Source organism: Rhineura floridana, chromosome 11, assembly GCF_030035675.1.
Source record: "Rhineura floridana isolate rRhiFlo1 chromosome 11, rRhiFlo1.hap2, whole genome shotgun sequence".
NCBI lineage: Eukaryota > Metazoa > Chordata > Lepidosauria > Squamata > Rhineuridae > Rhineura > Rhineura floridana.
In genome coordinates, this window is record NC_084490.1 from 7,773,493 (window position 1) to 7,785,927 (window position 12,435).

General features: G+C 42.1%; 2 protein-coding genes across 2 annotated transcripts; both read right to left on the bottom strand.

The window, feature by feature from the left end:
• Window positions 1-575: 575 nt before the first annotated feature.
• On the bottom strand, window positions 576-1,535 carry LOC133366935 (olfactory receptor 6J1-like). The gene has a single exon (XM_061590485.1). The coding sequence runs from the start codon at window positions 1,533-1,535 to the stop codon at window positions 576-578; it is 960 nt and encodes a 319-aa protein (XP_061446469.1).
• A 6,965-nt stretch (window positions 1,536-8,500) lies between these two features.
• On the bottom strand, window positions 8,501-9,976 carry LOC133366937 (olfactory receptor 6J1-like). The gene is made up of 2 exons (XM_061590486.1): window positions 9,880-9,976; window positions 8,501-9,393 (listed from the first exon to the last, which is right to left on the bottom strand). The coding sequence occupies exons 1-2, from the start codon at window positions 9,974-9,976 to the stop codon at window positions 8,501-8,503; spliced, it is 990 nt and encodes a 329-aa protein (XP_061446470.1).
• Window positions 9,977-12,435: the final 2,459 nt, after the last annotated feature.

Here is a 12,435-nt window from a genome sequence, read left to right on the forward strand (position 1 = left end):
GGTTTGTGGCAAGCTGAGCAGGCCCTAGCCAGCTGGGGTTGACTAGCCTCAGAGGGAGGCGATGGTAAACCTCCTCTGAATATCTCTTACCATGAAAACCCTATGAATTCAACAACAAGAAAAGGATTGATAGGGTCGCCATAAGTTGGAATCAACTTGAAGGCATATAACAACAACAACAATATATGGGTCCTCAGTGTCCTTACTCACAAGGAGCCTAGTCAAGGTCAGTTTATTTATATCAGCAATGACGAACATGTGGGTCTCCAGATGTTGCTGGACTCCATCTTCCATCATCCCTGACTACTAGCCATATTGGCTGACGCTGATTAGGGTTGGAGTCCAAGAACTTCAGCAGGGACACAGGTCAGCCATCTCTGATTTATCTACTGCATTCCCCACAAATATATTGCATTCAAAGCAGTTAATAGAAAACAATTTGAATACACCTGCCATTGCCTTTCCTCCCTTTCATCACATCGGCTATAATATCCTTGCCCTCTTCCAAGTAAAACAATGGGATGCTGTTTTACTTTCTTGGGTTCTCTCCTTACCCCTCTGTCTCACCACCAAAATTATTTAACCATTTTCCTCCATAAACCCAAAACTCTGTGAGCAATCATCATCTTGTACATGTCTTTCAGGGCCTGCTTCACGGTGTCATTTTTCAGTGTGAAGATGAAAGGGTTCAGAAAGGGACAGACAATAGTGGTGAGAATGGCGGGCACCTTGTGGACCTCTAAACTCTCTTTCTGGGAGGGCGTGACATAGATGAAGATGCTGATGCTGCAGGAGATGGAGATGATGGTCAAATGTGTAGCACAGGTGTTGAAAGCCTTGGCCCGGCCAGTGGTGGTGGAGATGCGCATTACTGCTGAGATGATGTACATGTAGGAAACCAATGTCACAACCAATGAGCAGACGATGACAAGAGATGACAGAACAAAGTCCAGCAGCTCGATGAAACGGGTGTCGTTGCATGACAGGTCCAGCAGAGGGCCACTGTCGCAAAAGAAATGATTGATAACGTTGGACTTGCAGTATGACAACCTGGAGATCATGATGGTGGGAAAGAGGACTGAGAGGAATCCACCCAGCCAGGAGCCCAACAGCATCTGGATGCATACCTGGCTGTTCATGATGGCATGATAATGCAGGGGTTTGCATACGGCGGCATAACGGTCATAGGACATGGATGTCAGAAGGATCAACTCCACTGTGCCAAGGAAGAAGTAGAAATAGGATTGGGTCATGCAGCCAGCAAAAGAGATGGACCTATCACCAGAAAAGAGGTTCCATAGCAGCTGTGGGCTGATAGCCGAGGTGAAGAAGATGTCAAGCACAGAGAAGTTGCCAAGAAAGAAGTACATAGGGGTGTGGAGCCGGTTGTCCATCCACACAATGAAGAGGATGACCATGTTGCCCACCACAGTTACAACGTACATGGCCAAAAAGATGACGGCAAGAAGGATATCTGCTGGACGGCCAATGGAAAAGCCCATCAGGATGAATTCGGACACACTCTTGTTCTCCATCAGACTATTCCCTGTTACTCTCAACAAATTCCCTAGAAGAAAGAAAGGGAAAAGCAGCATTGTGAGAGCCAGCATTTAGAACCTAAAGGGTTTGATGTGTTTTGCAATTCTCACTCATTTTTATTTATTTATTTTAGTTATTTAGTAGATTTACATACTGACCTTTGCACAAGCCGGAAGGCAGCTTACAAAAAAAAAATTAGACAAGATTTTAAAAAAGCATAACATTGATAAAGTAGCACCCCATTACATAGGGTTGTATTCAACTAAATTCTACGCAGAGTAAACCCACTGAAATTATGTATCTGTTAGCCATGTTCATTAACCTCAGTGGGTCTACTCTGAGTAGTACTAGCACTGAATACCACCCATAATCCATTATTTTAAAAAAAGGTGTCAGAGAAGTGAGGCTGTTAGATAGAAATAGTCTCTTTAACTGGGCGGTGGTTAACAGCATTGAAGGACCTAGGCTTGGTGAGGGGGGTTCTTAGGTGAGATGCCCTCAGCACCCTGTACCCTCCCTGCATCAGGCAACCATCTCCCCCTCCCCCACTTTGTTGCCAATGCCCATTTGCTTGCATCTCTCAATATGCACTATCTCAGAGAGAGAGAGAGAGAGAGAATTTTCCTTCTCCATCTCATTCCCTTTTCCTTGTGTGCCATGTATTTTTAAATTTGGAGCCTGATGGCAGGGACCGTCTTGGAACTCATTTCTGTATGCTGTTCTGAGGAACCTTTTATTTATTTATTTAGATGATTTACATAGTGCCTTTTGCTTAAGACACAGGGAGGATTTTCAAAAATGACACATGAAATCCATAAACCATACACAATCCTTAATATAACACCACAAAAGCTCATACCAAATCACTAAATAGCAATTAATAATAGCACCAGCTACCACTTCATTTTTTCTAATCAGGTCTCCTCCATCTTCACCAGCTGCTTAAAACTATAAAGAGATGGGACCAGATGGACCTTAGTGAGGAAGCAGTTCCATGTGCTAAGAGCCACCACTGACAAGGCCCTTTTGGGCTAGTGTTGTAAGTAAGTAAATACAATTCACTCTGCCTCTTGTCTTCCCTTCTGTCACTGCTCACTTACGTGGAGAGGCAGCACCATCAAGGCCAAGAGCAGTGGGATCCTGACCACAGCGTAGGGATGGGAGAGAATTTTTATTCAGTTCTGATTTCAAAGTGAATCTGAACTTTCCAAAACAATATGTGAACTGAACCACAACCATCCTTTGAAATTTTCATTCTCCAAATTTTACAGTGCAGTTCTCTAGCCAAATAATGTGTTTAAAAGGCCCGGGCTAGGGTAAAGTGTGCATAACAATTCATATATTAGTGCTTTGCAGAAATGTGCATGTCAGACAAAATTGCGTATAAAAATATGTATTTTCGGAGACATTCACACTAAAATGCTGATGAATTTTCATGAGGGCTTACCAAAAAAAATTGCAAGCTGATGGGAAATCTGGAGAAGTGAACTCGAGACTGAAAAAAATGAGAAACTGGGAGAAACCAAAATTGACTGTTTCGCCCATCCCTTTTGCAGTGTGGGGCCATGGCAAATGCCCAAGGATGCCAACCCTGACACTGGCCCCAATCAATTGCACAGGACAAAGAGCTCTTTATTTTTCTACGAGCCTTAACAGATGAAGGACCTTCTTGCTCAGTTGAAAGAAACAAAGGCAGCAGATGCTCAGTCGCCCTCACTCTTCAAGTTGAGAGGGAGAAAAATTGCCTCAGTCAATTGTCTTCATACCATGCATAGTTTTTATAAATCTCTAGCCCACCGAGAGCTACGCTTCCATCTGGGCATCCTTCCAGGGACCACATGGCAGTGATGGGCAGGGCCAGAGGCCAAAGTGGGTGAAACAAGAAATGTAAAATTTGCCGTAAAATGTAAATTTACTGTAAAATGTACAGTAGGCCCATTTCTATACAAACCCTTCTCTATCCTCCATCAAGGCCAACAAGAGACATTATCAGAGTTCATGGACCTATTCCAGCCAGGAAATACCATTCAAGGAGGGTATGAAGTAGAGCTGGTGAGAGGTGTACCTGAGGAGCAAGGATATGGCTGATGAAGGTGAGGTGGCCTGCAGAGAGACTCAAGGGCCAGATAGATAGACTGGAGGGACCACATTTGGCCCCTCACCCTGAGGTTCCCCAAACCCTGGTCTAGCAACACCTCCCTTAGTCATCTTGTTTTCTCAACTAAGAAGTTCCCAAACACATTAGCCTGGCCTGAACAGAAGGCGCTCCAACCTCCTATTCATTTATGGTTCGCTTTTACCGATTTTATCTCCTGTCTACCTTTTTGTAACCATATTGTACAACTCATAGGGTTAAGCAGTATATGGTATTTTATCCCACTCTCTGTTTGTGTTGGATTTGAAATGTTATGGTTGATGTTTCCAGTAAGAAATCACTTTAAGATATTTTGTGGGAAATGATTCAAAAACAGAATCAAATAAATAAATTATTGAAATATATAAATAAATACTATAAAACTAGGACTGTGTGTACAAATATTGGTATTTTGGTTGCTTGGTTTCATTGTCCCTGAAGAAAATTTCACTGAAATATATCAAGCATTTTATAAGGGCATTTTATTATCTCACAATTTTTCATTTTCCAGCTCTATTCTGAGGTTTCATCTCCTTTTCTTGCTTTCCTTAAGTTTGCTGCTGCCCTCCCCTGCCACGCCTCTCTGTTCCTGGGATCTTAAAGAGATCTCACAGAATTGTATGCAAATAGGATTAAAAGTTATGAGTGTGTATTCACCAATCTGGAGAAGATTTTTTTGCCTCCCAGGGCTTAGTGTAAATGATTAATTGTTCTAATTCGTTCATGATTTTGTATGTTCCTTTGTTATCTGTACTACACTTATTAAAACACAATGAAAAGACTATTAAGCTGCTTTCAGATCATTGTTGCAGTTTGATTTGCATGGGGTGGGAGATGGAAAGAGCAACTTTCTGGGACTTCCTGAAGCATAATTTTTGAACCTGTGAGAAGCCTTCTTCTTTTCATCCATTCTTTTCTCTGTTCTTTCAGAAATATAACATATCCCCTGAAGTCTGCAAATAAAGCCTATCCTGAAATAATATCCTTTGAAGGCGCCATCTCTGCTATCTTTTCGGCGCCTTTTGAAGACTTTTCTTTTTCAACAAACCTTTTAAGTTGAGAGCTATCCCAGTCTGTGACTGTGTCAGAATTGCTTGATATGTTTTTTAATAATGTTTTTAACCCTTTTTAAAAAACTTTTTAAAATGTTTTAATGCTGTTTTGTCTTAATGTATTTTAAGATTTGTTTTTATGATGTCTTAAAGTGTTTATAGTGCCTTGTTTGCCGCCCTGGGCTCCTGCTGGGAGGAAGGGCGGGATACAAATTAAATAAATAATAATAATAATAATAATAATAATAATAATAATAATAATAATAATAATAATAATAATAATAATAATAATAAATTATCACAAGATTTCTCACCCTTCACCAGCAACAAACTAGATCATCTCCATCAGATCACCCATCATTCATTTTCCCCTTCTTTTCATGCTGAAGAGCTCTCTCTCGCTCTCTCGCTCTCTCTCTCTCAAAACTGGGGTTCTAATCCTGCTCAATGGCAACCTCACTTGTTGATAGCCAGTCACTATCTTTTAGCCACAGGTTTGTTGTGAGGATAAAACAAGGGTGGGAGAACTGTGGTAGAACATCTGCCTTGCATAAAGAAGCTTCCAGGTACAAATCCCTGCCATTTCCAGGTAGGGCTAGGAGAGACACCTGCCTGAAAGCCTGGAGAGCCACTGACAGGTAGTCAACAATACTGAGCTAGATGGAGCAATGGTCTGACTGGGTGTAAGACATCTCTCTGTGTCCCTATTTTGCTCCTTGGAGGAATAATGAGATATTAATGTACTAAATAAATTGAACTAAATCCATAAATATGACAAACATAAGTATTTACTTACTGCATCAGACAAAAATCCATCTATGTCCAACGTTTGAATTGTAAGCATAACCGTGGAAAAATGCTTCCTGGTACTCTTACTTTGTGTTCTATCAATGAACCTATAATATTCCATTCTTCAACTCTCTTTGATCTCAACTACCCATGTTTTTAACAAATGAGTTCTGGGGAAAATCCTCCTCCCTCCATGCTCTGTGGCAAGGACGAGGAACATCTACCTCCACCCATTTCTAACTGAAATTGAATTTTTCCTAGAATGAGAGACAGGAGACACTGGGGAATCCCATTTAGTAATGCATTGCTTGTCTGAAATCATTAGTGGAACTCCAGAGAGACAGACTCCAGGGGTATTGTTAGAACAATTGTCTAATCCAAATGTTGATGTGATGAAGCAGGGATTTTATCTAGTTCTTTTCATCTAGTTTCTTTCAAAAGCAGCAAAAAAATTAAGCTCTTGTCACTATTACCAGTCCAGTGCAGTAGAGTAAGAACTCAACCTGTGGTGGGGAGTTCCGGATTCAAAAGTCCATGCCCTTCTGTGAAGTTCACTGGGTGGCCTTGGGATTGCTCCTCAGGTTAACCTCCACAGCATGGTTGTTGAGGGGAAAGGAGCACACAAAAATAAAATAAAATAAAATGAGGTCTGTTTTATCAAGCTAAAGGCCATCTGGTGAAGAATTATGTTCTCAAAGTGGCCAACCAAATACCCATGGGAATAAGGTCACAAGCAGGACCTGAATGCAAAGCACTTCCCCACTTGTGATTCCTAGCAACTGGCATTCAGGGGCATATTGTCTCAGAAGCATTTGTCTAATGCTCTTGTAAAGCCATCCAAATTTCGTTGTTGTTGTTATGTGCTTTCAAGTCGACTACGGCATATGGCGACCCTATGAATCAGTAATCTCCAACAGCATCTGTAGTGAACCACCCTGTTCAGATCTTGTAAGTCCTAAAGCCATCCAAATTAATGACCGTCAATGCATCCTGGGGCAGCACATTCTATAAGGTACATAGAAAAGTGGAGGGGATGGCTGAAGACTTGCAGCAAGGTGGGACAGAGAGAAGCTGAGTTCTTTTCCAGCTCAGATCAAGATCCAAGCTGGGGAAGAAATCGAGGGATTGCAATGTTTACCTTATATTTGAGGTGAATTTTATGAGTGCCGTGTTTTTTATTCTGATCCAAGGAAACCCACTCCCTACCATCTGGCTCTGAAAGGGGTTTGGGTGGGAGTGTTTTTGCATCACAGGCCAGAAAGAGGGTATGAATCACTCCCGGTGCTCTGGCATCAAAAGCACCAGTGCGGGGGAGGAGCAGGGATAGGCTATTTAAGGTCTTGCCCCCACTGCTTTGCCTCTTTCTTCAGGAGTGTGGCAACCATCCCACCCTCCCAGTATGTGGTATGAGACTAGCTGGTCACCTTAGAAGGGACTGAATAGAGTTTTTTGACCTCTCCTGTGATTGACTGGAGGGGGCGGGGATTTTTCATCTTTACCATATTGCATGCTGGAGGGGAGCAGTTAGAGATGGGAGTTGGACAAATAGGTTGATTGATTTAATTTAGCCACTGGGAAAGTACAAGTGGCAAGTACCCTGAGGCCCTTGTCAGCGCATAGGGCTGTGGAACTCTGTGGGGCAGGGTATGGGTCACTTTTGAGGTTAACCAGTGTCACTCACCTGGAGTTGTGGGGTTTTGGCAGGGATGAATCAGGAAGATCTCCGTCATCACCCGAAGGGGTATGGTGGAGAAAAGAGCTGGAAGCATAGCAGCTTAACTCCCTGCAGGGTAGGCTCATCCGGTCACGACAGGTTTAGGAGCCTGAGAGAGGATTATGGATTTCCACCACATGGTCTTCCTTCCCCTATGCCATTTAAAGTTAGAGGTTTTTAAAGTTCTTGAGTTCATATGTTCTTAAAGTTGGCCCTAGTTCACCCCATACCTATGTCTTACCTCTTTATTTCCAGTTTCCTGGCACAAAATGAACTTTGCATCACATTTCTAATATTTTGACAGATAAGTGGAATAACAGGTGGATTGAGGTTAGTACTGGAATGTGAATCGGTAAAAGACATATAGTGTCAACTTGAAGGAATAAACATTACAGCATTTTATTTCAAGTGACATTTGAGTTTATTTTAATTGTTTAAATGTAACTTTTTTTCCTTGTTCATATATATATGATGGTACACACAGGTGATACATTTGGAGTGACAAGGATGAGACCCAGGATTGGTGATAGATGGTTTAAGCACAGCTCTCACTAACAGTCTGTGTAAATTAGGAGGCTGGCGAAATGCTACAACAGGAGGCCTGCTGATGGCTCTAGCAAGATGTTCAGAGTTTGCCAGCAATGGGTAGCTCTCCCTCATTGCTCGGTGATAGGAGATGCTGGATGGAAATCTACCACAAATGGAATCCATTGGTTTTTCATATATATGAAAAAGTCACCTATTGTTTTGATGAACTATCTTAAATGCCCTGGTCTGGATCCAACGAACCATGCTACTAGTTCCTGACATACCAAAGGGAGGCTGTGAGCATGTATTTCAACAGCAGTTCCTTCCCCCGTGCAGTATGCCAAACTTCTTTTTAGACTGATAGGAGTTTCAGAAACAATTTAAGATATAGTATGGGGATCTCCCATTTAAAAAGGGGAGTCAAAAATCCCATTGGCCATACCAAAAGTACTTCTTTAGACCTCAGCTAGCATCCAAATCAAAGGACTCATGATGTAACACAATCTTGTCTTTGAGAGTGAAACAGATGTGTATTTGAACGGATCTCATACAGTCTTCCTCAACCTGGTGCTTCTTTCAGAATACAGCTGGGAGGAAGGGTAGGATACAAATTAAATAAATAAATAAATCATCATCATCATCATCCCTGTCAATTGGGCATGTTGGCTGGGGCTGATGAGATCTTTAGTCCAAAACACCCAGAGTGCACTAGGTTGGGCAAGCTGTGGTTTTTCCACCACTCAACTAAGGTTTTTCCCAAACGAATGCATTTTCTTTCCAGGTAGCCCTGATGCTTTGAATAAACTTGTCCCACGTCTGGTGAATTATCTTTCTAAAGGCCTCTTTGACATTATCATTCTTCAGGGTAAAGATGAATGGGTTTAGAAGCGGGAAAACAATGGTTGTCAGAACAGCGGGCACCTTGTGGGTGTGCAGTGTCTCTTTCTGAGATGGAATTATGTAGATGAAGATGGAGATCCCACAGGAGAGTGATATCAAGGTGAGATGAGTGGCACAGGTGTTGAAGGCTTTTGTCCTGCCGGTGGTGGTGGGGATGTGCAGGATTGTTGAGATAATGCATGAATAAGAAATCAGAGTCAGGATGGTTGAGCCAACAATGACCAGAGAAGACAGAATGAAGTCCATCAGCTCTATAAAATGGGTGTCAGTGCATGAAAGCTCCAGTAAGGGTCCAGTGTCACAGAAGAAATGGTTGATGTGATTGGATTTACAGAAGGTTAATCTGTTAATTTTGATGATTGGACAGAGGATAGAAAGGAACCCAAACAGCCAACAAGCCAACACTATCCTGACACACACCTGACCATTCATGATGGTATGATAATGCAGAGGTTTACATATGGCTGCATAGCGGTCATAGGACATAGACGTCAAAAGGAAAAACTCCACTGTGCCCAATAAGAAGTAGAAGTAGATTTGGGTCATGCAGGCTGGGAAGGAGATGGACTTGTCACCAGAAAAGAGATTCCATAGCAGTTGTGGACTGACAACTGTGGTGAACAGGATGTCTAAATTGGAGAAGTTGCATAGGAAAAAGTACATAGCAGTGTGTAGCTGACTGTCTACCAACACAATGCAAAGGATAAGCATATTGCCAGCCACAGATGTGATATACATTACCAGAATTGTTACAATGGGTTAAAAATTAAAATGTCACTGAAATAAAATCAATTGATGCAAAATATAACATATGCTTGCTTTCTGCAAAATACAGGAATTTCTGTTTATCTGCTTCTTCAGCAATTAGAGATGCTATTGCTAGCTTGTAGGACCAAAGGTCAAGGATAAAGGAAGTCTGAACATGAGAACAGAGAAGTGGAAAATTAAACAATTTTAGGAAAGCATCGCATCATGTATTCTTGATTACTAATGTACTTTGAGCTTGTGAAACCTTAAAGATTATGAATATGATGCGTTAATAGCCTATAAATATGATACTTGTCAACTGTTCGGGACAGCCACTTGATTGAGGCCCTCCCTTTGCAAAGGTATATTAAAGGCACACATTTACTGTTGTCTGGTCTCGTCTCCATTCCTTATTGGCATCTCAAGGAATTGAGAGCCTATATCAGTCAGGCCTCCATTCAGGCCTGACTTCTTTTGTAACAGAATGACTACAGCGAGAAGGATCTCTTCTCTATGTCCAATGGAAAAGCCCAGCAGGATGAATTCAGTCACTGTTCTGTTGAGGTTCTCCATCCCCTGCACCTTTTCTTCCCCGCTACCACTTAGGAAGATCACCTGTGCAGAAGTGGATAGAAAGTAGTCAGAGAACAGCCTGCATGGATTTCAGCACCCTGGACAGAAGCCCATGTCTTTACTTCTTTGCATTTGAAACCCAAACCAAGCACCAGCTGCTCATCTTCTGCCAGAACTCGTTTCTGATGCCTGGTTTCTTCCAGCTTTATTATCCTCCACCTCTCAAAAAAAAAAAAAAATCTTGCCACATGATCTCTCATACCACAAACCTCCATCATTTGGTTTTGTCTCAATGCCAATGGTTCTGGAAGAAATGCTCTCTCTGATAAACCAAATGTAGTCACATATACCCAGATTATTACATAAGAATTCTGGAGCCTTAAAACTTCAGTTTTCCTGAGAAAAGAAACTCCAAATTCAGGAACAAATATTGCGCAAATCCAATCAGATTTCATACCTCATTTCATAATTTTGTTTTTGTTTAATTTTGCTCTTCTTTCATTTACTTCCATGATTCAAAATGTGAAATAATTTGATGTTTCTGTGGTAAGAGAAATGAATGGCACATTGGTGTGAACAGAAGGAATGGAAGGAGGTAGGTAGGTAGGTAGTTAAGTAGTTAGGTAGGCAGGCAGGCAGGCAGGTAGATAAATACACATTCATGAGGATTAAAACAAAATAAAATAAAACGTTGAGATTCTTGGAATATAGGATTCTGTTTCAACTAAGGGAGAATTGAATCCTGTACTTGAGATTCTCCTATGTTGAGGTTTTATTAAAAGCATCAGCCATAAGGACAAAAGAAGAGCCCTGCTGGACCAGGCCAGTGGCCTATCCAGCCCAGCATCCTGTTCTCACAGTGGCCATCCAATTGTCTATGGACCTGAGTGCAACAGTACTCACCAGGGAGAGGGTTTTTTTCTGGATTGGGATTGTGACACAGAGGGAACTGGTTTAACCCTTTTCCCCACCACCATTTCCCTGCTGGCCCCTCCCCCCTTCAACACTGCCCACAAGGATTCTCTTTGCGGCAAAGAGCAGGTTTGGGCAAATGGGAGCTTCAGGGGGATTTTCACTGAGGCAATGGTGTGAGAGAGAAAGGGTTAAACCCCCTCCCCTCTGCACCACCATCCTAATTCACATCAGAGTCCCCCACAGCTATTATTGAACAAAAGAACTGGAGAATCTCAAACACTTCAGAGACGCATGAAACATCATGTCTTGGTTGACCCAAAGTGAAGAACTATAGGGCACATCAAAGGACTTTACAAGGGTCCTCTGTGTGTGTGTTTACTTCTCCTGAACAAAATTGCCACCCACGTACCCACCACCTCATTGCCATTATTTTCCTTTTGTCTGGCATGTTATCTGACTATCTCCCAAATACTCCATAGGAGAAATGAAATAGAGGAGAGAGAGAATAGAACATTCCAATGCAAGTATTTTTTTTAAAAAAAAGGTACTTATTTAAAATTGTATTTACTGTGTTTTCTGGGAAATGCAACAAGGAAAAGGAGAACAAAGAATGAAAAGAAGCTTTTTCTGGTCTTTCCATCATTGTACAAATTCTGTCCTCTGTGGGAACGCTTTAAGTCTCAGCAAATTTAGCCTTTTGCAATGATATCTATTTGACTCCCACAGCCATTAAAGACATGCATGTGGTTGTGGTTTTGGTTGGCAGACTTGCTTTGGGGGGAGGATTTGTGTGTGTGTTTAGCTCAAAAATGCACACAAAATTGCCAGGATTTCAACACTGGCTCAAATCCAAGGTTGCAAGACTACTTACATGACTGGAGAAGGCAAGGGAAATAGTCCTGCAGTATTTGTCTCTTGCTTATGCGCTGGGCCATTTAGTTAAATGTTTTGCTTAGATACCAAAGCACATTTGCTCAGCTCATAGGGCAACGACACCTTCTGCCTCTCTTCTCTTTTGATTATAGATCTGGAGTGTACCTCCATGTTGTACAGCCCAGTCCAGGCTTTCTATGCCTACGCCACCCTCAAGCTGCTTTATATTGCCATAGATAATAAGATACATTAAATTAAGGACAATCAAGAAATAGAAGTCTCCCATCCCCTACTTCCCCCTGCAAGCCCCTGAAAATACACCCCCCAAAATCCCCTCCAAGGGGTTGGGGGCCCTTCCTCGGCAATGTGAAATGAGGCATTGTGTGAGAGAGCTGCTTCAGGGAGGAGACATAAGGAGATTTGTTTCCTCCTTCAAACTTCTTTAATTTAACATCTGAAAGTCCAAGTCAAATGTTGGATGCTTCCCTCTTCTCTCAACACTCCCCCACCGCACCCCATCCCACATTGAGTGGGAGGAGTACCCTCAACCATCCAGACAGACTTTTCAGAGGGACCAAGTGACTGCAAGAGGGAGGAGGGGGCAGGAAGCTCTCCTCCTTCTATGAATTTACTGAAGTAAAGTTCTCTTATTGTCCAAGCCACAGATTCCT